We start from the raw sequence: 25,075 nt of genomic DNA, 5'->3' as shown, positions 1-25,075 counted from the left end.
TGTGTTTGAAAAAATACTAATCTTTGCCCCTTACACAAAGCTTTGGAGATGGTCACACTTTGCTGCATACATCAGCATGTGCTGCTTCCCTCCCCCACCACTGATGCACCTTGACCTTCCTGAGGAGTTGCAGGCAAAACCTTTTTGCTCCCTCACAGAGTAGCTACTTGCCCAAGAAAGGAGAGTTGCAGGCTTTTTTGTCTGTGCCATGCTCAGAGCTGCAGCTGACTCCCTGCCCTGTTGTTTAAACTGGATCCAGGGGTGTAGGAACAGTCTGATGGGTTGCAGTGGTCCTGTGCAGACATCCTCTAAGAACAGCATTAAACCAGGAGCTGGCAGCTATTTCAGTTATTGAAACAGAGTCTTGTAGGGCTGAAAGGTTTCAAAAAGTGGCAACCACCCCCCGTGCTTCTTTCCTAGACAGTGGCACCTCTGCTGATAAATCTGAGGAGAGCAGCTAGGATGCTGAACTAGTGCGTGCTGCCAGAAGGATGTCCCAGATAAGAGCATTTTCTGTACTCCATGTTTGAAACCAGCCTGGCTGGGATCAAGGGCACCTGTGAGAGTAAATCAAGATGTGCATTTGTGTGACACCAGCAGGCTCTTGATTTTTCCCTTTCTTCTCCCTATATATGTGAAGACATGAAGTGCACGTTTAAACTCCAACCTTAAAGCAGGAGATTTATAGATCCACAGGCACCTCTCCTGTGACGGAAACTTTCTATGGCAGGGGCAGAGCTTTCTAACTCCTTAGTGCCTGGCAGCAGGTGCTGCTCAAAAGCCACAAGGATGGAACTGATACAGCTCTAGCCCTCTCTAATAGGTAGAAAGGATTTGTTTCTGCAGCATTTAACCCTTCTGACCCAGCAGCACTGTGCTGTGAAGGCACAGCACAGCTCCATAAGCCTTAGAAGCAGCAGAACACCAGGTGCAGTGTCATTTTTCTGCAGGAAGGGTTTGGGTCTCTGCTGATTCTGTCTAGCTAGTGGGGCTAGAAAGGTGTCCTTTCAGGTTATAAATCACTGGGCTGCCACGTTGCAGAGAGGAAAGGAACCTGTAAGAATGAGCCTCTTTCTAAGGTCTGTTTATCAAAGAAATCAGGTAGAAAATGTTCCTGTCATTTCATTCCTTTAAGAAAACCCGCCTCACCCAGCAGGGGTTTTCCTAATATAACTCTATCTTGAAGAGATGTGTTGATATCAGCACAGCAGGTATTGTAAACCACTTAGGAATCATCAGCCAGCCTCATTGTGCGATTGTTTGGGATTCAAAGGCTTGTGATTTGGCTCCAAGAGAGTCCAGGGCTGGCAAGGGGCTCTTAGCTGGGCTTCTTGAATTTTGCACCTCCAGGTCAGGTTTGTCAGCCATGGAGGTGCTGGCACTGGAATTGTTTCACACCAGCAGAGTCGCTGGCACTCAGAATGTGTCAGGCCAGACAGAAACTGTTGTCACAGCTTGACTTCCACTGATGCCAAGGGAAGGAGTATCTCATGGTATGTTGCTGGGGTTTGAGAAGCGTGACCATTCTCTGCTAGCCAGAAGCAAGGGGAAACCTCAACATTTCAGGGATGTAACTGTTGCTTTAGCATAATGGACGCTTGCTTTTCTCTCCCTCTCCTGCCTGTGCTGTTCAGAAGAGATATGCAGCCAGCCCCTACTCGGATGAGATCGTGATGGAAGTGGCATCAGCGAAGCAGCAGGATGAACCAGAGATGCTGTGGGTGATGGGACCTGTCCTGGCTGTGATATTAATCATCATCATTGTCATTGCCATACTTCTCTTCAAAAGGTGAGATCCAGTCTGGGACATGGCAGTTATGGCATGAGCCCTAGAGGTGCTGGAACCTTCCAGGCCTTCCTTGTAAGGAAGGTACAGGGTGCTCTGACAGACAGTCCTTGGTGGTCATGGGGAGGAGGAAGGTCTCTACCTGGCACAGCAGAAGGCTGCTTTGTAAGAGAGCAGAAGGGCTGGGTATGCAGAAGGTAGTTAACATCAGCCCCTGAACACAGCTGCTGTGGATTCTGGAAGCATTTGAACAGTGGGACGGAAGAGAGCAGCTTTGTCCCTAAAGCCAGTCTGACTGCCCTCTCGTCACAACTTGGATTGGCAGCTTGGGAACTTCTCTAGTACTGGTTTTCTATAGAAATTGCCTGCATGATCTGTGGGAGCTGCCCCCACCCCCGTGAATTTTGACTGAAAAACATGACCTTGGTGGAGAGAACAGGGCATGGATGTGCCAGGCTGAAATCAGAGTGGAGCTCTCTTCTTAGGGCCTCTCAGTCCTCACTACTGGATCAGAACCACCCTCACACTGTGCTCCCCGTATGAGCAGACACCTCCTTTTGCCTCTCAGAGCAGTCCTGCTCCAGTTGTAACTGTAGCGTGTGATGATTGTTAGTCCTCTGGAGGAGCCATGGGTTGCATTTGCATGTGTTCCTGTAGCCTGTTCAATTACAGTAGGTCATTCTCTGTCAGCTCAGCTCTGAGGTTCTGCTCCTCCTGGGCTCTCTATTTACATATGTCTCTCTAGCTGGAGAAGGGAGCTGCCTTTGTTGTCTGATTAAATGGAGTTCTGCTGTGCATGTGCAGTCAGTGCCTTTCTGTCTCAGTGATCATCTCCTTTCTTCTGTTCCTGCTTTTCCCTGGATCTAGTAAGCAAGAAAGGTATGAATCCATTTTGTCTTTTTGTTTTCCTAAAATTTCAAGTCTATTTCCCTTTTTAAAAGTCAAGCCTGAAGCTATTAAGGGGAATCTTTGTTTTTAGGTATGTGGAGCATGCCAGCCTTAGGAGTTTACAAAGACTTTGTTTCCTCAAAGGTATCGGCCTCCTAGCAGTTGTTAGCCTCTCACAGCTCTCAGGGAGAATTTCCAACATAAAGGCTTCCCAGATTGCTTTTGCAATTAAATTTAAAAAAAAAAAAAAAATTAAAAAAAAATACAGTAACAGCAGTTATAGGGGTTGCTTTGTTTTCTCAGTCACTTCAGACTGAGAGCTGTTCCCTCAAAAATGCAGGCACATTCCTGCAGTCTCTAATGAGGAAGCTTTGAGGGAATACTAGGCAACTGTAAGAAACAGCATGTTTGCTGGTCTTTAATGAGAAAAAACGGCCCCAGAGGGGATTTCTGTACCAGGGCCCCATAGAAGCTATTCCCACCTCGCCTTAGCTTTGCCCTGTCCTGGAGTTGTGTGGGTGGAGTACCAGGAAGCCCTGGCTTGCAGTGCCCAGATCTGGCATACATGTCCCTGCTGCATCCTCGCCCACGGGGGAGCAGTCTATCCTCTTCCAGCACCCCCATGTGCTCAGAGTGATGCTGTGGTCTTGTCCAGCCTCTCTGTGGAGGTACTTTCTCCCAAAGGTATCTGTGTGTAATATTCAGAGTGGCAAGTCTGTAATGGGAATGAATTGAAGCTGAGCTGCAGTGGACAGTTTGGAGTCTGGAGGATGGTTTAGGAGTTGCCCTGACTGGGCTAATGAGACAGAGATAAAGTTTAATTATGTGCTGTGCCCATTCCCCAAAAAAGATGGCCCAGTTTGCTTGGGGACTGGTACACAGCAGCACATTGCACATCCTGCTGTGCTCCTGATAGGAGGTTTATTTGTTGGCTGTGTATTCTCCATTCTTTCTATCAATGCTGTCAGTCCTTCAGCTCTTTTGTCTTGGTCCAGGCAGCTGGAAGGCTTCTGACATGTTGAGATGCCTCAGAGTAGTGTAAGACTCACAAGCTGGTTCTGTCCATTGAACAGCTCCAGTGTTTGCTGCAGCCTCAGGCTGCAGATGGAGCACACAGGCTGGGACAAAAAAGGAACACACGCAGGTTTCACTCATGATTTATGCACTATGTTTTCTCTAAGTGCCTCTCATTAGTGGCAGCCCAGCATGCCCAGCCTCTGATGGAAGTGAAAGTGCCCTGTACCTGTGAGAGCATTTGGGATCATGCATGGTTCAGGGTCATTACTATCCAGGGATGCAGCTGCCTTTGTGCAGAACCTGGCAGCCCTTCAGTGTGCTTCCAGGGGCCTCTCACAAGGAGGACCAAAGCAGAGACTGATTGTTGCCATTTGCAGGCTGGTAAATGTGCTAGCGTTTGTGTACAGCAGCAGTGCTGCAGCTCCCTCTCTTCCAGGAACCAGCAGGTCAACAGACTGGTTCAGGCAAAATCCATTTGGGGACTGTAACCAAAAGACAAAGTCTCTGTGTACTCCTGCATGCTCAGTCTGTTGGCCAGGTGCCAGGGTCAGCACAGGCTCAGAAGAGAGAACTGCTGTGCTGCTCCTGCCCAACACCCTTCTCCAGCCCTTGGGTATACCCACCATATTTGTAATCTAGAGCTAGAAGTGGGACCTAGAGATTCACTAGAGACTTCTCTTGCAGAATTATATTTTCTTTAATATTCATTTGTCCACTTTTTGATTGAATCTGTTCCTGCTTTGCCTGTGAATTCCAGCAAGAGCCTGAGGTGGTGGCATCGCTTTAGGCATAAATATAGCATGAAGAGACAACATTGTATTTTATTGTTCCATTAATACACGCCTTGGGTGCCTTCAACCATTCAAGACATGTATTAATGGCCCAATAAAACACACCCTGAAGAGCCTTTATACTATTATATTACAGCATTCTATATTTAAATATTTCTAATACTTGAAAAAATTTTATTATATCCTTCCACTATAGGAAATAGTTCCTAGAGACAGTTAGAGGAAACAGCATCTTGCATCTATCTGCATTTTCTCTAATAAATACTGTGCAGAATACCACATTTCAAAACTGCCTCACTAATCAAACATCTGACATTGCTTATATATAATATTTCCTGTGTCATAGATGGGAAATTGGAGGCACAGAAGATGATATAACTTACCCGGAGCCCCAGGAGCCTGGGATGCACTTGGCTGTCTGGGACACAGGGACCCAGACTCCCTCCTAGGGTGATTCATGCCAGTCTCTGCCAGAGCTTACCTGCTTGTCTCTCCTCTCTGTCCACAGGAAAAGGGCACATTCCCCCTCTTCCAAGGATGAGCACTCCATTGGCCTGAAGGACTCACTCTTGGCCCACTCATCTGACCCAGTGGAGATGAGGCGACTCAACTACCAGACTCCAGGTAAGGAGCAGCTCATCTTCTTGAATCCTGCTTCCTCTGGTTCCCCTTATCCATGTCCCCATGCCAGAAGTAGAGTGAGGCAGAGTTGCAGTCCTTCCCACCCTCCAGGAGATCCACACTTTCTCAGTCACAGTGACACAGAGTGGGCTTTAGACCAAGGATGTCCAAGTATCTACTCCGGGTTGCAAATCCTTCTCCCTGGCCCTGTCACTGCAGGCCTCTGAGGCTGGGGAACCTGGATGGGGCTGGCCTCTGTTGTGTGGTGTGTGTCAGATACGGTGTGAAGCTCATTACAGTTGTCCTGAGCTAGGAGGAGCCTCCATACAGTCGGGAGTGTCCACATCTGGGAAGTTCCCAGGTGCTGAACTGGCTTCACCCTGGCTGAGCTTCAGTGCTGAGCACAACTGGTGCAGTGTTGGCCACATGGGCTGCATCTGGGGCAGTCAGAAGGTACACAGAGCTCTTGTACACTGCTAAAGGTGTCCCAGCACCTTCATTCTGGGATCTTTGGTGTGCTGACTCTCCTACTCTGCTCAGCTAAGTGTCAAGAGAAGAGTTACCTGCAGACTACGGTGCTCTGCAGCCAGTGCTGTGACCCCCTGAAGGACTCTGCTGATCATGGTGGTCTCAGAGCAGAGGATGATAGTTCAGTAAAAGCCATTCTCTGCATGCTGCTTTCACTGGCCTGGGATGCCTCAGGCTGTAGCTTTGCCAGCTCATGGAGGCAGCTGTACTTCACACTGCAGAAAGGTCTTGTGCTGCTGCTTTGTGTGTGCACATCTCTGATGGCACTGAAAGCACAGTGCCTGTCATTGTAGTGATCAGAGACAGGCTCGCCCTGACTCGTTCAGAGCCTTTCAGAGAGTCCAAGTCCTAGATGAACTGAGGGAGCACTTGGGCTTTTGTGATGGAGGGAGCAGTTCAGCAGCAAATGAGGCACATACAGCTCTCTTCTAACTTGCAGCTCCTCTAACCTACTTTCCTTTTCCTCCTGCTGCTCATTCATCTAGGAGCTTTCATCTAATAGGAGAGTTTTGAAGGGGCCATTTCCTGATGTAAAACTGCTATGTCTGGCAGGGGGGGCAAGAACAGCCTTTCCTGTTGCCACTCAGAGCAGTCTGGCTCACACCTGGGGTGAGCTACACCAGCACATCTTTTTCTGTGCCAGGGCAGCTGTCAGGGGTCTGTAGTTAGTGCATTTCCCAGGCAGAACCAGGGCAGATCTCACGTGTGGGCAGCAGCAGGCTGGTAGTTGCCAGCAGAACTGGCACATTAATTGGTCACAGCACAGCACAGGATGGTGTCACAGCACAGGAGGAAAATGCTGTGGGGAGCAAGGAAGGCACGTGTGCCAGAGGAAGAGCATCTCAACAGGCAGATCATGAGGAGCAGCACTAGGGAGGGGGTCACACCCAGTCAGCAACAGCTTGCAGCTCCTTGAGGAGGAGCACAGTGTTAAAACAGGGCTGCTCCAGGACAGCTGTGTGTGGGGACAGGCCTCTGTGACATGTCTCCATGTGGGCACAAAAGCCATCTTTGCTGTCTGCTTGTGGTTTGCATTGTGTAAAGAATTGTGACAAGTCAGGCTTGCATCTGCTCCCGTCTTCAGAGAGGTCAGGGTGTTTGCAACAAGGATGTCCCTTGCCAGACCTGTAGCAAGGTTCAAGAGCTGCCATCAGAGAGACGGGGAGCCAGGAAATTTTCTTTTCCTGTCTGTGAGTGAGGATAAGCCAAAGATGCTGCTCCTTTGGTAAGTTTGCAGAGCTCTCTGGAGAGATAAAACCAAGCCAGAGTGTGCAGTTCGCTTGAGACAGCAGCAGGACCCTGGAATACTGCCAGACAATGCTCCCCTACCAAGAGGCAGCACTCTGTCCTCCTCCCCTTCTCCCTTGTGAGTCTCTGAGGGGTGGAAGCGGGTGTTGTGCAACTTGAAGTGACTGTTCCACTCCTGATGAGCTTGTCCTCATTAATGAGGCGCATGAAATCCACCAAGCCCAGTGGGCCCAAGCTGTTGCCTCTGTCACCTGATGGAGGTCGAGGCAGTGCTGTGAGAATGCATTGACAAGAGGCGCTGGCCACCAGCCCTGGTAGTTGGTCTCCCTGCTGGAGCTTGCTGAGCAGGGAAAACTTGTTTAATGCATAATTAATTGGTCTACAGTTATTAAATATTAAGCTTTTTCATTTTTGTGGTTTTCACTTCAGACAAGGGTTATTCCCCACTGTTGGCCTCCCTGTACTAATGTACTGCCGTGCCAAGTCACTGAGAGGATACAGGACTGGGCAGTGTCCCAATACACCATGAAAGGAGACTGAGTTGTGCTGCTGATGAGCTGTGAGCGAGCTGGAGGCTCAGGACACAGAGCAGAAGTGGCTGGGGCTGAGTGGCTGGGGCAGTCCCCCTGGCCACTGAGTAGCACAGATGTCCCCTGTACCTGCCTTCTGCTGGCCTTTGCAGGCTTCCCTGGGGCATGGGGCTGGGGCTAATGGAGTGCAGTGAGATATGGAGCTCTCAGTGTCAAATGAAGGCCTGTGGACTCCCTTGCAAGTAGCTCCAGCTTCACGTGTTTGCCAGTGTCAGGGGACAGCCCAAGCCACCAGCCTGCTGTGTGTGTAACAGCTGGTGACAGAGCAGCCCCAGGGCCAGGCAGTCGGTCCTGTGCTGGAGGGAAGCTCCCGGTGCTGTGGTATATGGTGCTTTCCTTTTCATCTTCATCTCGTTGTCTTTCCATCTCTGAACCTCTGCAATGATGACTAAAGGCTAATGGGATTTCTGTTCTTGCCCCATTTCTTTTCTTTGCAGGTGCCAGTGTCCCCTGTTGCCCGAATATCTCAAGTTAGTTTTAACTCCTGTTTTTATCTTACGACACCTTTTGCTTTTTCTTTCCCTTTCTCTCTCATATCTGTATTTTTTGTTTCAATGTCATGAAGATCACCTTCACTCACAGCAGACTGTAAAATGGCAGTGATTCACTTTCTGACATGATGTGTGGGGCCAGGCTCGGTACTGCTCGCACGGCACTACAGCAGCTCACTGCAGGACAGTGCAGAAGGGAAGGTCCTGAGTGATGGCTGCCAGGAAGCCTCTGCAGCAGCCCTTTCCCTGCTCTCCAGCCTCCTACCCCCTCAGAGTGGTAGGCCAGGCTCTGCCATGGTGTCAGGCCTGCAGCTGGCCCTGCGTGGGGCTGATAATAACCTTGGCCATTCTGGAGGGAGTGACCAGCTAAAAACCCCAGATGGGCAAATTGAAAGGGGCTCTTCAGTGGTTGAACACACTCTCTTCCTAAACTGGTTTCCCTAGGCTGGGTCATCTCTGTCACAGACTTAGGCAGAACACATGATGGTCTCTGGACTGCCTGCATTTGGTCTGCTTCGCAGTGCATCTCAGTCACAAAGAGGCACTTACTGCCCTAGCAGCTGGGATGGAGTAGTACCAGCCTGCAGATAAAAGTGCCCCTTTATCACTTGTCTTCTGAGCTTCAAGTTAATCCTCAAACAACCATAAAAACATGGCCACCCTGCTCTGGGATGTACAGGCATCTATGTATGCACACAGGAATGGGAGAAGTATGTAGGATAAATACTTCCCTTGGGAGTAGAGCCAAGGGCTTTGTCATGTGTGTCTCTGCAGGCATTGTGAGACCTCTGAGCTCTTCTAGCCTCGTGGTGAGCTCACTGTCCTCTTGCAAGAGCAATTGGAAGAGCTTGTGGAAGTCCTGGCAGTGTGTACAAATCTCCATCTTGCCCTGCACTGTCAGTGGCTGTTTTTCTAGGTTCGCCATAATGGGATTCCAACCACCTCTTTCTCCCTGCCTGCTCTTGCAGCTCTTTTGTTGCTGCAACACTGCTCTGGCTGGTAAAACACAAGTTTGGAGAGACCACCTTGTGTTTCTCTGCAGAGATGAGGGTCTGCAGCTCTGCTGTGGTCTGTGTCTCTGCTGTACTTTGAACATAACCTTGTTGGAAGAAGCACATACTGTTGCTGTGTTCCAGTCTCTTTGTCTTTCCTGCCCCACACTTCTGTCTTGGTCCCACACTGTTCTCATCATTCAATTGCTCATGAGTGACAGCTCTGCAAAGGCTGCTCCTGAGCTACAGCCTCAGAGTTCTCACATGAGTGAGGAAATTGTGCCAAAACCAGCATCATCTCTGTCCCTTTGAGGGCTTGCTCAGCCACCTCGGGGATCCTGATGAGTGAAGTGGCAAACAGGACCATCTGCAGGAGGACCTCAGCACAAGGCAGAATAGGGGTATTTCCTTCTCCACCTGTCCGTGTGTTCTCAGGCCATCTGTGGATAGCTGTGCACTGCCAAGCGATGGCAGGAGTGTGTGTTGGATTGGGTCTTGCCTGTGTGCAGTGATGTCAGATGTTTTATGCAGAGGTCAGAGGTGTAACTCTTCCATGTTATCACCTTGTGACTTGTCACCACTGTGTAAAATGTGTGTACCCAGCCTGGAAACTGCTCCATCACCTCAGTGGCCCATCACTGCCATCTGTGGCAGTGTTCAGCCTCCTAAGCAATTGAGAAGCTTCTGGCTGTGCTCCAGCCTGTCTCCCTGGGTGTGAGTCAACAGCTTCAGTCTATTAATAATCATTATTACCCATGTGGGGTTTCTGGGAAACCCATAGAGCAGCCAATGGAGTCACGAGCCTTGGGATTTGGATGATGAGTTTCACAATCACGTTCCTGCCAGTTCAACATCTCAGCATCAGAGAAGGAGGTTGTGATGGTTATGAGTCCCAGGGCTTCAGGAGGGCTCCTCCCAATCCCACATGCACACCCCCACAGTACCTGTCCCTTGTGTGGGATCTGTGGGATCCCTTCCTCTGGCCTTTCTGCTGAGCAGAGCTTTAGCTGTACCCAGGATGAGCTGTAATGTTGCATCCTTTATTTAGCCCGGGCGAGACTTCTGCCATGGCTTGAACTGCATCCCAGCTCACAGCAGCCTCCCAGAAGCTGCTGGAGGGTACATTGCTGCCCATGGTGCCTTGCATGAACCAGCCCAGAGGAGCTGGATTTTGGGCCCTGGAGCAGGCTCTGCTTCTGGAGCATCACTGAAGAGTTATGTAGCTGTGGACGGAGCTGCTCCTCAGCTCTCAGAATGTTGTTCAATGTCCTACCAGGGGATCAGCCATTCTTCTATGGGGCCCTTCTGTCCCCCTTCTCATCCTTCTCTAATGCCCCCAGGACTGTGACAGCATCTGCCTACCCAAAAAGCTGTGCATATGCACTGCAGAGGTTTCACTGCAGGTCTGGCAGAATTTCTTTGTGGCTAATGCCATTGTTAGGAGTAAGCAGGAAGATCAGCCTAAGCCCTTGGCAGCCAGAGCACCAGTGTGTTCAACTTCAGCCCAAGCGGGGGCCCGGGGAGAGCAGTGGCAGCAGTGACAGCAGTGGCAGCAGTGACAGCGTATCCTCGGCCTGCTCCTGCCAGGGGCTGGCCGAGCCCTGCCCACTGCGTGGGCTGCTCTGTGTGCCCGTGGCTGTGCTGTCCGAGCATGCCCACCCGGTCATGGCCATTCTGCACATCCCCTCTGTGTTCCGTTCACCGCCCGGGAGCGTGCCGCATGCCTCAGCTTCCGTCCATGTCCATCCCGCCCAGCGCTTCCCATAGTCACACATGGTGTCCGCCCTGCACCCACCTCCTGGGTTTGCTGTGCACATGCTCTTGCTGAGCCTCCCTCGGCCGTGCAGAGCCGTAACCATTCTCCTCTCCCTCCTCCCTCCTTGTCTCGCTTGCAGGCATGCGTGACCACCCCCCCATCCCCGTGACCGACCTCGCTGACAACATCGACCGGCTCAAGGCCAACGATGGGCTGAAGTTCTCCCAGGAGTACGAGGTGAGCCTGAGAGCGGGACGGGCAGCAGGGCAGAGTGGTGCTGGCCAGGACCTCAGCAGAGAGGGTCTGGTGAAAGCTGAACTGTGCCTCCCCTGCAGCAATACTGCGTGGTCAGTCCCCACGCCAGGCCCTGGGAGCCTGCCAGCTCTCCCTGCCAACCCCACAGTGCTGGGAACTCGCCTTGAGCAGTTAAAGCATGGCTGGTACAGGGAGAAGACCTCACAGGAGAATGCACAGCAGCCTGCCATGCTGCCACCATGGTTATGGTCTTAGGAGTGAATGGGAGCTCATGTCTGCTTACCTGGACTGTCACTGATTACTTTGTTCTGCTCTGTGAGGGCTGCACTCCATCCATGTTGGCTGATGTATTTCAGTCCACAGTACCCTGTGCTCATTCACTTCCATCTGTGTTCAAAGCTTTGCTCTCTGCACCATCCTCTGATGCCAGCAAACATGCATTGTGAGTTTTCATTCCTGCTTTCCCTGTAATCTCCCACTGGATTGTGCTGGCATTAGCCGTATTACTGTGCTATTCAGCATCAGTGCCCATAGAAACCCTGCTAATGTCCCACTGCCCTGGAGTAGTCCAAGCTCCCCTCCCTGCATAGAGCTCTCTGCCTGTGACCTGCAGTCACGAGCTGCAAATTTGCCTGCACTTCTGGATCATGCTCCCACCGTTGTCTCTGGTGTAGCCCCATGGTAGGTACTGTCTGCATCCACTGTGCTGCCTTTGCTGACACACACAGGGATGTGCTGGGTGTTTGGTGAACCCCTCTACTGCACCTCTCTCAGCCCAACTCTATCTCTGTCCTCTCTGAGAACAGCTTGCCAAAGGGAGGGAATTTAGAGGGAAAGGGGCTGACCTACCTGAGGGCTGCCTTACCTTTTTTGGCACTTTCCAGGCTGCATGATCAGGTTGCAACTATTTAAATAGGGTAAAGTTCTTCTGCAGCCATGAGAGCAGGAATGGAAGGATGATGTTTTGCAGTGCTTATATGCAGAGCCCTCTTGAGCTGCAGGGGCATTGTAAATAAACACCCCACTAGTATTAAAGAGGGAATAAATTTGGGAAGTGTTCTTTGCATGTGTTATCACTTCTGTTTGAATTGTTATCTGCCTGTGCCTGTGGCCACCCCTTCCTGCACTGTACCTACACTGATTTATGAGATGAGATCAGAGCATTTGCCCACAAGGTAGGATTATATATGCCAGGAAAGGGAAAGCAGATCTCTATGTTGAGAAGGTAAGGGACGAATTCCAGTTAGTTCAAAGGGTATGCTGTGTGTATCTGAGGAAGGCACAGAGCTCTTTTTTTGCTTTGGGATGCCAGGTGGAGGGTCTTGGCATCCCTATGCATTTACAGTCTGAACCAGAGAGATGAGCTACAGCATTATGTTGTGACTTGGGAAATGTTAAAGAAATACTATGCTTCCCTTGCAATTACCTGTGTGCTCATGTATGTCCTGCCAGTGGAGCTGAAGTATGCAGTCATATCTGTCTGCCTTGGGCTTTTTGCTGCCAGTCAACTGAAATGTTAAGCAGGGCTGTCCACTCTGCTATAGCAGGCTGTGACTCTGCTGCAGGGTGGGAATTCAGCAAGATCCAGTGTCTCTGCACTCCCATCCTCACACTAGGCCTATGCTCAATAGAGCCTACAGCATAATACTGAGCTGTGGGAACTGTTTTTGAAAAAATGAGCATTAAATAAATTCTCTTAGCTGCTTTCATGAGCCTCTCTCTTCTCATTTCTCTTTCTTTAGAATATCATGGCTGGTTGAGAGCACCAATCAGTTGTACTTCTCATGTTGAAGCAGCTATTAAGTAGCTGATTGTTGCACATAATTTTTTTCCCCTGGATTCTGCTGTGTTTGACTCCTCATCATCAGAAAATTGCTGAACATGACAGGCTTGTACAGTGTTTGATACTAGGATGGACCCAAAAGTAGAAGGTGTTGCACCTTATTGGCATGTGGGGATCAATGTAGTCATCTCCCATTTGAAATGCCAGTGAGAAGAATCCTGGGCTGAGTTTGAGGAGAACAGCAGCTGCCTGTGCAGGACTGCTGCAGCCGTGGGTCTGCTCTCATCCTGATCCCTGTGGGTTTGGCAGGGCAGCAGCTCCCTTTGATAGGAGGGCTGCAGGGCAGGATAGGCATGGTGTGTGCTGCTGACTAAGGAAATCTGCAGAGTGGATGTGGAAACAGCAGAGCTGGGAGGGGAGCAGGCTGAGTGGCCCCTGTGAGACCTGAGAGACAGGAACTACACCTTATTATATGCTTGCATTTGCACTAAGCACTGGTACAGCCCCAGTGTTCACCCTGTGACTCTGTGAGCCCCAGATCTTACGTAGAACTGAGTGGTGACCCAGTGCTTTGAGAAGTGAAGGCCCTGACCCTGTTTCCCATGGGATAATGGTGCTGCTAGAATGGGCATAGCACAGCTGAGCAGGGAGACACAAGGGAGGAAGGCATGGCAGGTGAGCTCCCAAGGCCCATCTGCTGTTTGATTGTGCTTTGAAATAGTTGCATTTTAAGTGTTTTTGTAAAGCAGCCTGTCAGCCTAACATCTCTGTGGGGTGCAGGGCTGTTTATAGATGGCTCACATTCCAGGAGCAGTGGCACCACAGGCAGAGAGCAAATATTTAAAAGCACTTTTAACCATTGAGGCCAGCTGGCCTAGAGCCATCAGTCTGGCACTTGCCTCGGCTGTGCAAGCAATAGCAGGGTAACCTAGACACAGGTGACATGAAACAAGACCTGTCAGCACCTCCCCACAAGCCTGGGAAGGGGGCAGGAAGGGTGACAGAGATTTTTCACAGCCGTCTGACCTCTATCCCCACCGGTGAGAGAACAAATAATATTGCTCACACCAGTTTGCCAGCCTGCATGGCCGTGCAGCCCATGTGACAAAGCCAGCACAGAGCAAGCTGTGTGCTGGCTGCAGTGAGCAGGCTCATGAGCTGTGGGTTAGCCCCCGGCACCTGGGACCCATCCCAGCTGTAGCTCCTGGTGCCCCTGGTGCGGCAGGAGAGGCTGAAGTGCAGCTGCTGGGAGCTGAGCCGTCTGCAGGCACAGTTCAGTGCTGCCATCTGCTCTGGCACGGGGCAGAGCGCAGCCCCACCACGCCGTACAGGCAGGCAGCAAGCCGGAGAGCAGGGCACAAGGGTCTGGCAGCTGCTTCTGGCCTGGCTGCACCAGGAAAGTATTTCATTTTTAGTGTACAGTGAGAGCTACAGCGAATTTACAGTGTGGGATTAGTGGAATTAGATAAGTAGAAGGAAGGCTGAGCCCCCTGACTGTGGATGTGCAGATGGTGGCAGGCGCTGTCGCTGTGTTGGAGCTCCTCCTGTGGGCACCTTCCCAGGCTGCAGCCTGTGCTCCCGGAGCAGGATGCTGCCCAGGACGGTGCAGAGTTCCTGCCCTGCACAAACCGCTCTGCACACACGCACCACATCTCACCCTCGTGCTGTGGGATCCAGCGTGCTGAGCACTGCTGTCCCCTTTTGTGCTGTTGGCAAACACAGGACAGGCTGGCTCCAACCAGCACCGGTTCCTGCTCTCTTGTAGTGCTCTAGATTCTGCATCACTTTCCCAGGAGATTTTCTCCTTATTCTATTCCAAACAGCAACTTGTCGCTACTGCCGCTCATGTCCTGTCCATCCAGCATGTCCATCTAGTGTATGGCCCCCAGGAGCAGAGCGGGTGATGAGAGCCTGGCCGTGTGGCACTGCCTGGCACATTAGTTCTTAGTAGTGTTTAGGTTGTGTGAGATTTCACTGTGCTCCTGCTTCCCATGTGGTAGGGAGGCTGCAGACCTTTCCTCACAGTTTTCTGTAGAGCAAAACACCGGTGGTTTGCCCAAACCCTGTGTTCACTTCCATTTCCCAAAAAGCCACAGGACACTGCACCTCCCGTGCCTGCAGCCCTGGCAGGGCAGGTTAGGCAGCAGGAGAGGTGCTTGGGTCCCTGGGGCCAGTGAGCCCAGGAGTGCTGGGCCCAGGAGCAGGGAGCCTTGGCTTCATGGGCTTGCCCGGTTTAATGGCTCATTGGGAAGCCGCCTGGCAGGCACATGGCGTTCACGTTCCGGTAATAAGAATAATAAGGCTGAAGCGCTGCCAGCAATTGATTCAGAGGCACATTATGTCCTCATCTGAGGCGTGGTGCAGATTGACAGTGGTCAATGCTTTTGCTAATGCAGTTGATTTCACAGGAGGACAGGAAGCACTCACTGCCTGAGCATCTTCCTGTCCCCATGCCCTTGTGCAGCTCCCTGAGCTGCTGTGCTGCCCCAGGGCACTGCCTGCTTGGGATCCCCACGCCTGCCAGCAGCAGAGGCAGCAGCAGGGCCTCAGCATGCAGAGGAATTTTGGAACTGCACTAAGAAAGGGGAGCAGCAAGCCCAAAGTGGCTTGTATCTGAGAGTCAAACTGGCACTCAGGGATGTTTTCAAGGCATTTGTAAAATGCTTTAGAGTCTGTTGAGGAAAGAGCCTTTTTCCAATTCCTTTCCAATGGTCTGACTCTGTCTTTATGGCAGTAGCAGCAGGGATCCCTGAACTGCTTTGGTGAAATTGTTCCTTGCACTTCCATGCTGGGAAGGAGGAGTTTTACTAATTGGGCTTTTTCTTAATTTGTGCTTGCTGTCTTACAGCATCTCCCTGTCACTTTAAAGCAAAGCAAAAGTCATGGTGCTTTTAAGTTTCCTCCTGGCTCATTTCCTTCCAATTTACCAGCCTTCTGCTTTCTAGGAAGAGTGTATTTGTTGGGAGTGTTACTCTGATCAAGTTTTGGAATGAAGCAGTGATTCCCATCAGCTTCCCTGAAAGGACCAGGAGCAGACTCCTGTTGACAGGGCAGTTGTGGAGCAAGGTGGGGAGATGAGGCTGTGCTGCTGCACACAGAGGCTGCAGAGCATTGTACAGAGATGGGACAAGACTTGCCAACCACTATGCCATGTAAGGGCTCCAACTCTCTCCAAGCAGCCCATCATCCTCCCATTTATTTACTCATTTGTTTGCCTTAAAGGGGGGAACAGGTGTACATTAATTCATCACCAGAGTTTAAATTAAATCATTTTACTTCTAAATGAGTCACTAATTTGCAGGAGTATTTAATTAGAGCCTCTTTGCACTCAGGTGCTGTAGTAGTTCTGACTTTCTCACCTGTTTGCCCTCTTAAGAGGCTGATGATGATTAGACCATTTCTGCACATACTCATTGCACATCAAAGCTGTTAACCCTAATGGCAACACCATTGATGCTCCTCCTCCATTCTGGGGGTTCTTGGCAGCCTTGTCCTCCCCCAGGAAATAACCCTTTCCTCTGCTGTGGCAGGACACAGACTTGCTGTGCAAAGCACTCTGCACCCCCACAGCTGGGTCAGCCCCGCAGCCTTTTGGCAGATTTGCAGCATGAACAACTGCACTGAGCTCTGCTGCAGGGGTAGGGCTCACTCCAGCACCAACCTGTGCCCACTGAGAGTGTTCACAGAGTGCAGTTACAGCTGGTGCTTTCTTGGGTTGCTTCTTCACAGCAAGAAGATGCTTACTGGCTCATATTTTCAGAGCCATTCTCAGCTCCACCACCAGCTAGTCAAGTCTCTTCACGGGCTCTCTGCACCTTTCAGAAAAATAGGTGTTATTTATGTTTCTAATAGGCATTTTCCTCATTAGTTTGTCTATTTGTGCTTCTCCTTCAGTGTGCTCCATATTGATCAGACTGATGTCAAAACCCCTCTTACTTATCCCTACTCCAAACCATAAAGTCCTTTCATATTATATTCCTCTTTATTTTTCATGTCTTTGATAGTTTCTGCATTCCCCTTGTGCAGTTCAGGCCCACCATTGGTGGGCAGCATATTCCCTGCCACACGGCTTAGAGTGAGGAGCATCTAAAGGTTGGATCCCCTGAGCAGCCTATTCTGAAAGCAAAATACAGGTGCCTAAATTAAATGAAGTGACCCAGAGAGCTGTGAGCTGTGCTGAGATGTCTCTGTGCCTGGGCAGAGGAGTGTGCAAAGCCTGTGGCAGCCAGGCTAGTGAGTTTGCAGCCAAAAGTGGTGCTTGCAGCCTCCACTCCCACCATCCTGGCTGCAGCACCTCTTGAGCACAGCAGCTGCCTGCTTATTACATTGATAATAGAAAATTACAGGTTTTCCGTAGGAAATGTCTATTTACATCCTACATTTCCCAAACTACCTATTAGCATCGCTGTGATGTCACATCCTCCTGTGTGTTTTCGTCAGCACTGGTCCCTCTACCTGCAGGCAGCCTGGGCCACACGTGGGGAGAGACAGCTGCCACCTGGCACAGCACTGGCCATGCCCTGCATTGCTGCAAAGCCCTCAGGGCTACTGCAGCAATGCAGGCACTACCTGTGCTCCATACTCAAGCCAGTGCCTGCACCCACTGCTGCCTGCTGCACAGCACAGGAGCAGAGGGGACATCGATGGGTGTCACTTTGTGCACAGCTGGTGGTTGGTGGAAGTGAGCAGGGGGACCATGAGAGCTGTTCATGTCAGCGCAGTCAGGGAGCTGTGCTTCCCACCTCAGCCTTTTGCTCACAGCTGATCCAGAGCTGACAGGCATTTCACTGCCTGAGAAACCTTCTGCCACGGCTCTTCCAAGCAATGAACGTGGATGCCTGCAGGGAGCACAGCATGCAGTGCTTCCTTTGGCCTATCTCCCCAGTGTTTTGTCCATGGACCAGCAAAGTTTCAGAGACCCTGAGCTGCAGCAAGATTTTAAGAAGGTTTTGATGGTGTTGTTGATTTCAGGGGGAAGGAGGTTCATGGGATGACTGATTTCTGGTGTAGCTGCTTGCCCCCAGCTTGCCCAGGGCTGCATGTGCAGAGCAAGTCCCTGCATGAGGCAGGTGTCTTACCTGTGTGTCTTGTGTGTCTCTTGGACAACAAAACCATCCCATCTCAGAGGGGTGCTTTGGGGATGGTCCTTGTTCACCTTGCTTTGTGCATGGACTGAGACAATAGAGAAGTCTTTGGGAAAAGGCTGCCTGGCCACGGAGCAGCCATGGACTGAGTGGACCAGCACGTGGCTCGTGGAAGAAGCACTGGGTGTGTGAGGCCAGGTGGGAGTGGGATGTGTGCTTTTTAGGCAGTTGCGTAGTGTGCAGGCCAAGATTTATAACCACGTCTCTTTTCCAGGTTTATAGTTTCTTGTCACTCTATTAACTCAAACGAGAGATGTTTACATTGCATAAGTAGCTGGAGCAGTGGATAGTAACCTATTAATTTTCATGACTATTCCCTGGCAAAAGCTTACAGGCTGTCTTGCAGGACACTAATACCAAAAGCTCCTGGGGCACAAGACACCCAGGGCTTGCTATATTTCAAGAGACTGCAGTTCAACAGCTAATAAAACCTCTAGGTCAAGATCTGCACAGTCAGGTCTCTCTGGAATCCTGGCAGAAGACCAAATTTCTGCTGATGGGTAGCTCCAGAGAAAAGGATGAGCATGCAGCAGAGGAGATGAAGGCTGTTCTGCAGTAGGCTGACCCAGTAAGGGACTGCTTTACCTGCTGATAGTCGGATGCATGTCCCACTGGAAACTGGTTTTCAGTGTGGTCTGCCTTGATGCTACTGCCATGGACACCATTGGAAGCTGTGTCTGGCCTGGGGAGAGGTGTGCAGGGCAATGCAGATTTCCTGACTGAAACCCATCTGCTGCAGCACTCCAGTGTGCTGGAACTACCACCAATTCCTTCCTTCTCTTTCTCTCCACAGTCCATTGATCCTGGGCAGCAGTTCACCTGGGAGAACTCCAACCTGGAAGTGAATAAACCTAAAAACCGCTATGCAAATGTGATAGCCTACGACCACTCACGTGTCATCCTGACTTCCATCGATGGTAAGAGTAACTGGACTGGGCACCCCATCAAGCAGCTGAACTTGACTGTAGCAAGGAGACCACCTATTTCTGTGTTCTAAATCAAGCATGGACAAACACCAAGCATCAGCATGATCAAATGTGTGTTCTGGCTGGCCAGAAGAGAAGGGGCACTGTAGAGCTTTCCCAGTGTCCTCAAGGCAGTGTGTTCTGTGTGGCTGCTTCTTAGTACCGCTGGCTTCAAACATGTCTGTCCTAGCAGCCTCCTCTCCCACTCTCCTCTCTGTGTGACTTCAGCTGCCTTCCTTGATACGTGGTGCAACATGGCACTATTGGTGCCATTGTCACCCTCTGTCCCAACACAATTGTAGGGCCAGTATCTTTCTCTGAGACTTGTCAATATATGGTCCCAACTCTGTGCCCAGAGCGGCACAGGATGAGGGTTGCTCCTTCACCTAGGACATCAGACTCCATACATCCCTGTCCTCCATGGGAGCATCAGGCCCTGGTATTCATAGCACTGACCTCCATGACTCCAAGAACCAGCCCCACATCCCTGGAGTTTGGGCTAATGCATGTTTCTAGTCCTTTTGCACACAGAAGAGCTGGAGCCCAAGCACACCCATTCCCCTTGTTTTATAAACCAGCACCCAGCTCTGCTCACCCAGATTTGAGCCCACTGATGGAGGATGAGGAAGATACAGCTAATTCAATGCATCCTGCTTGGGCAAGGAACTGGGGCCTGGCTTCGAACACAGGTGGCCCTACAGTCACTGGCATCCTTTTCTGGGAGATGGAAAAGCCTTTTGTAATGGTAATGCACTACTCATCCTCTTCAAGAGCAGGAAAGGGGGCCAAACAGTCCCTCACAGCAAGCCCTGCTAAGCAGCAGCAGCTATGAGAAGGCCTGGCATGTCTGCTCATGGGCAAACCCTTGCAGACAGCTGTGGGGTGAGCACATGGGGGAATCCCTGTTTTCCAGCCTGACTCAGTTTCTGTAAGTAGTGTCTGTGCCTTCCTGGGAACTGTTCCCGAAGCACCCTGCCAGGTCCGTGCCGCCCATGCCAAGGGAGCCAAGCGCTGCACTCCAGCTGCTGCCACTCCCCCAGCGCTGCCAGCACTTTGTGTCTGCTGGAGACTGCTGAGACCTGGAGAATAGAGCTGTAGAATTTTCCCCAGGACAAAAGGACGAGGGGTGACCCCCAGCTGAATTTCCTTTCTCTAATGAAATGCAGATGCTCTCCCCTGGGGAGACAATGAGATTCCTGCTGCCTTCTATCCCTGCAGCCTGGGCAGCCCATGCTGAGCAGGGTTTGGAAGCAGCCTCAGGCCTCTGCTTTGCCGAATTTATTTTAGTAACTGTGTATTTGCATTTTAAATGCCTTTACAAAAAATTCCTTTCCTTAAGGTGGTGGAGGCCTTGTGAGGGCTGGAGCAGCCTCTGCCAGCAGGCATCAGAGGGGGTCTCACACTGAAGGGTTTCAATGGAGGAAGATCTCTGGCTCCTTGGGAATAGTTGTTCCTGTAGGAAAGATGGGAGGACATCCCTGCCTGACATCCCTTGCTAACAGAGACAAGCTAATAAAGGAGCCTCATTTTTAAAAGGTGCTGTAGGACAATAACAAATTGCTGGTGAATTTAAGACAATTACTTCAGTCAGTTGCTTGGGGCCGAATGAGCTCCTTAATATTCCTGCCTGTGAATTTTCCTTTGTGTGCATGTGGCAGCTGTCTCTCTGCTTTGGTGTTGCCTGCTTGTTGCATTAATGTGGGAGTTACAAAGGGTTCTTTTTCAGGCACCATCCCTGTCCTTTTCAGGATCCCTGGGAGAGATCCTGATATCACCCCATAAAAGAGATTTGTCAAGAACCTTGTGAACATGCCAGTCTCTTCTCCTGCCTGTGGGTCAGCAGAGCAGTAGGTACAGGGTTGTGGGCTTACCTCAGTAACTCTTGCCCTCTTTCTCCTCCACAGGGGTCCCAGGCAGTGATTACATCAATGCCAATTACATCGATGGGTATCGGAAGCAGAACGCCTACATCGCCACGCAGGGACCGCTGCCAGAAACCCTCAGCGACTTCTGGAGGATGGTGTGGGAACAGAGAACAGCAACTATAGTCATGATGACCAGGCTGGAGGAGAAGTCCAGGGTACAGTGTGTGCTTTCTCCCTTTTCTGGAGCTGTTGGGGGGGAAGAAAGGAGGAATGGGAGCATTTCACAGGAATGGGAGCACTTCACAGCATAAGGCATAAGGGCACCCAGGGAGGGGCAGTTCCAGTGATGTGGCTCACTGCTTCATGCAGCCCAGCAACAAATACCTTGTTAGCATATCCCTGTGGGGCAAAAGGGTGGCAAAACCTTCTATTGCTGGTCTGCTTGTTTAGCTCTGTTTTGCCTGCATGTCTGCATGCAGCATACCCATCCTTTCCTGCCCACATCACTCACCTCAAAGGGAGGAAGGAGAGCTCTGAGATGGAGAGTGTGGACCACCCCAGAAGCTGAGAAGCTGCAGTAGTTGGGTGGGACCAGCAGCATCCAGCAGCCGTGGCATTTCTGGCGATGCAGGGAAATGGCTGACAAGGGTCTCATTGCAATAACAAGACTAATTTGTGCCTTGTCCAATGACAACATGTATAAATTATCAGCTTACACTGCCAGGATTAGATATTCTGATGTAATAAACGCAAAGCTGCCTGCAGACCATGGGGAAGGCATGAGCTGGAGAAGGAGTGGGAGCCCTCACTGCAGATGATACAGTTTTCGTGACAGAAGTTCTTACTCAGCCCCTGAAGCAGGAGTTTGTAAGCTGAGACCAAGTGCTCCTGTGCCCAGGTGCACCCTTTGGGCAAAACCTGCCCAAGGATGAGGTAGCTTCTGCCTCTCATGATTCAGTTTGTCCCTAAAAGTAAAATTGTAGCGGTGAGCATTTGTACTAGCAGAATATTTTAGTGTTGCCATGCCAACAGCAGAAGGGGCTTGTGCACTCAAGCTGTGAAGCACTGATTATTTTTAGCCCAATAAGCTCATTCTTGAGAAGAAATGGTCAAGTTTCGGTTTAGTTAAAACTTTTGCCTGCATGCTCTTCCTCCTTTTCAAAGCTTTAGCACCAAAATGCTCACAGGGGTGTCCCAGCCCACCCTGACTGGGAGGAAGTGTCTGGAACCCCCAGTCACCAATGGCAAAACAGATCTGCTTTCCCTAATGTGCAAAAAACAGGCATTGTTGATGGGTTTCCTGGCATCTTCAAATGCCCTACAGCCTGCAGGGAAGAAAGAGCATTCCTTGAAGATGAGCTGTCTCTAGAGATCCAGCCCCTGCTTTGCACTGTGCTTCCTGCTGCAGGGCCCTGCCTGTTCTGTCCAATGGCCACTGTCACCCACACAGCCCAAACAGGCAGGGAAATGATTCTGACCTGCCCTCTGGCTCAGGGCTTGGCACACAGGCTAAGCAAGATCAGAAGCTTCTGTTCAACTGCACTGTGCAGCTAAGGGTTATATGGGGACTTTTTTGTGCCTTCACATTTCAATGATGGAGCATATATTTGAAGAACGGGGAAAAGCCCTTCTGGGTTGCCAAATAAATTCTTGCCTGGAATCTTGACTCACTTAACTTAGAGGCTTCTTAGTTATGGCAAGGCACTCCAAGGTGCATGTTTCTTGAAGATAACAGGTTTCCTCTGACCCCAGAGGGACTTGTCTTTGCCTGAAATGTCTGTGCTGCTGAGCTGTACATTATCTCCCCCCAGCACACCCCATCGAATCATCCTGTCCAAAACACAGTGCATTTGGTCTGGCTTTTAGTGACATTGAATCCTTGTTATGGACAGGAGGTGACCAGAGCCCTCAGAGAATCTCAGGCAGCCTGTCTGATTGGGCAGACTGCCCAGGGGCTCCAGGCTGACCTGACCAGACCCAGACCCCTGCATTTGCTCCCTGGCACTGCCTGCCTGTGTCCTGCTGCCTCTTTGGCACATCCCCAGCACTAATGAGAAGTGGGCAGTTTTCTCTGGCACTATGGGAGAGGCAGGTTGCCAGGAGAGGCAGTGGAGAAACCTGGTCACTCCTGAGTTGAACCAGTGATACACAGCAAAGACTTCCCTGCATGTGTTTGCTGTACCCTGAAGGTGTCTCAGGGCATTCCCTCACAGCAGGGCCCTGGTGGGGAGCTGAGATGTGGACTTCCAAGAGATTATTTTCTCTCTGAGTTCTTTTTGTCTTTTTCATGATCTTCCAAGGCAAGATTGATTTTAGCCACCTTCCTGCTCTGCTTTTCCTCATGCCCTTTTGGTGAGGGGTAGAGCTCTCTTGGGAGCACACCTTTTTGGGACCAGTGAAGATCCTAATCCCAGTCGTTGCCCATTGCTCCAAACTTTCAGCATGAGTCACTATTCTGCAGTTCATTCTGCTCCAGAGACTTCAAACTTCATCTGCTGTAACCCCTTGGGTTCCTGCAGCATTGTTGCCTGCTGATGCTCACACTGCTGTGGGACAACGCTGCTCCAGGCAGTCACATGGCATCACAGCATTACCCAAGGGTGACCTTGCTTGACAGTCCCCTTGCCCAGGCGCTTTGGCACAGGCACAGGAGTGTCCAGCTGCAGAGCCTGGGGTGGGCAAGGCCTCATGGCGAGCTGCCCAGTGCAGAGCAGGCTCTGCTGCCTTTCCAGGCGAGCTCCCCAGGTCACCCTCGGCACTGCTGTGATAAGCCAGCCGGGACCAGCAGCAGCTTGGCAGCCCTGTGGGGGTGACTCTGCTTTAAAGGATTCCTGAGCTGCAGAGGGGAAAAAAAATCTTTAAAGAGCATCAGCTTTTATGGTCTGCAATTTTAGCTGGCTTGATGGTCTAAATCATCCTCCCTTTTTCATGTTTTCACAAAGTGAGAAGCACATAAAGGATAGAAATGGCTGGATTGTGCAATTTAGCTGCCTTCAAAGCTTTACAATCAGTTTCAGAATCATTTGGTGGCAGTTCAGAAACACACATTGTAGATTAGCTTTCCCGAAGCTGTGAGCGTGGTGCGTCCCTGCCGGGCTGTGTTGCCAGGAGAGAGGTATTAAAGCAGGATTTCTCCTACCCTGGGCTATCCCCTGGAGCCTGGCAGAGCTGAGTCTCCTACAGCAATGCCTTGGATTGTTCTGTTCCAACCCAGAGCACCAAGCAGCCATCTCCGGAGTGTGATCCCCCCTGGCATTTCATATCCCCAGGAGGGGATGTTAAGAGGCTGGTGCTCAAGGGCCCTGGGGAAGAGAAGCCTGGCAGCCACATGACACTCCAGCCTTTTTGCTGACAGCAGTGCCATCTGGAGTCTGTGAGCTGGGCCAGGGGCAGAGCACAGCTCTCAAGCTGAAGAGAGGTGCCCGGCTGCTCTTGGGCTCAGGGCATCAAAGGGGAGGAACAGGAGCCACTCAACAAAGCTGCAATAAATGGCTGTTCAGGACATTACTGTGCTCCTTAAGTTAATGAGAAACAAGCACTGCCAGAAGAAAACATCTCTTATCTGCTTTAGTGCCACAGTGCATCGGCTTCAGCATAAAATTTACAGAGCTTGAAAATGGGGCATAAACATTATGGGTAAATTTGGCAGAAAATGTGACTGACTCTTATCTGGTCATGAATAAATAATTTTCAATTACCATCCCAGGCATTGCTATTATCCCACACAGGAAACTCCTCTGAAGTTTGCTTTGTGCTTGAGTACACAGCCCTGCAGCATGTGGGTGGCAGGAGGGGACTGCTGTCCCTGAGGTGTAGGCTCAGGCACAGGGACAGGCTGTGCTGTTCCCCTGAAACATCCCCTGCAAAACACAGCAAGCAGCTGTCCCCAGCATTTGCAGGATGCTATGCTGCTCTCCTTTCCCTTAGAGAGGGTCACATCATCCCCAAGCCAGGCAAGACAAACTCAGACCTCATGGAGATAGCCTGCAGCTGCCATCCACTCATGAGGATGGGATCAGTTCAGCTGTGAAATAATATTTGTGACCTCCAAGTTGCTGGTGCTGACAGCATCAAATGCTCTGTGCCAAGTGAGGAAGAGGAATCCTGAGATTAGTGCAGGGCCTGCCATGTTGCCATAGATCCAAGGCAGCACAGCAGTCCAAGCAGCAGGAGACCCTGGGCAGGAGGCAGCAGAGCCGTTCTGCTTGCACAGGCACCTGCAGTACCCCATGAAGCAGCCTTACTCCAGGCACTTCTGCCAGGGCAGGCCTTACAGTGAGCAGAACCCAAAAAGCAGGGAGAGATGCATCCCTCCGACTCCAGATTGCTGCACTCCAGAGCCAGAGTGCAGGATG

At 50.9% G+C, this 25,075-nt stretch overlaps 1 protein-coding gene across 15 annotated transcripts in view; it reads left to right on the top strand.

Annotated features, from left to right (window-relative positions):
• The window catches only part of PTPRF (protein tyrosine phosphatase receptor type F), a 375,435-nt gene that overhangs the window by 338,190 nt on the left and 12,170 nt on the right, over positions 1-25,075 (top strand). For 10 of the 15 annotated variants that reach the window (XM_077785383.1, XM_021528141.2, XM_077785388.1 and 7 more), the window contains 6 exons: positions 1,635-1,789; positions 4,991-5,106; positions 7,907-7,939; positions 10,848-10,945; positions 18,684-18,807; positions 20,760-20,935. In XM_077785383.1, coding sequence (XP_077641509.1) covers positions 1,635-1,789; positions 4,991-5,106; positions 7,907-7,939; positions 10,848-10,945; positions 18,684-18,807; positions 20,760-20,935 — 702 coding nt within the window. The remainder of the gene's footprint in view (positions 1-1,634; positions 1,790-4,990; positions 5,107-7,906; positions 7,940-10,847; positions 10,946-18,683; positions 18,808-20,759; positions 20,936-25,075) is intronic. The other 5 variants (XM_021528150.2, XM_021528106.2, XM_021528089.2 and 2 more) reach the window with 1 other exon arrangement.

This window comes from Lonchura striata, chromosome 9 (assembly GCF_046129695.1).
Source record: "Lonchura striata isolate bLonStr1 chromosome 9, bLonStr1.mat, whole genome shotgun sequence".
Classification (NCBI taxonomy): Eukaryota; Metazoa; Chordata; class Aves; order Passeriformes; family Estrildidae; genus Lonchura; species Lonchura striata.
Note: the sequence above shows the minus strand (reverse complement) of the source record. Positions and strands in the feature narration are given on the sequence as shown.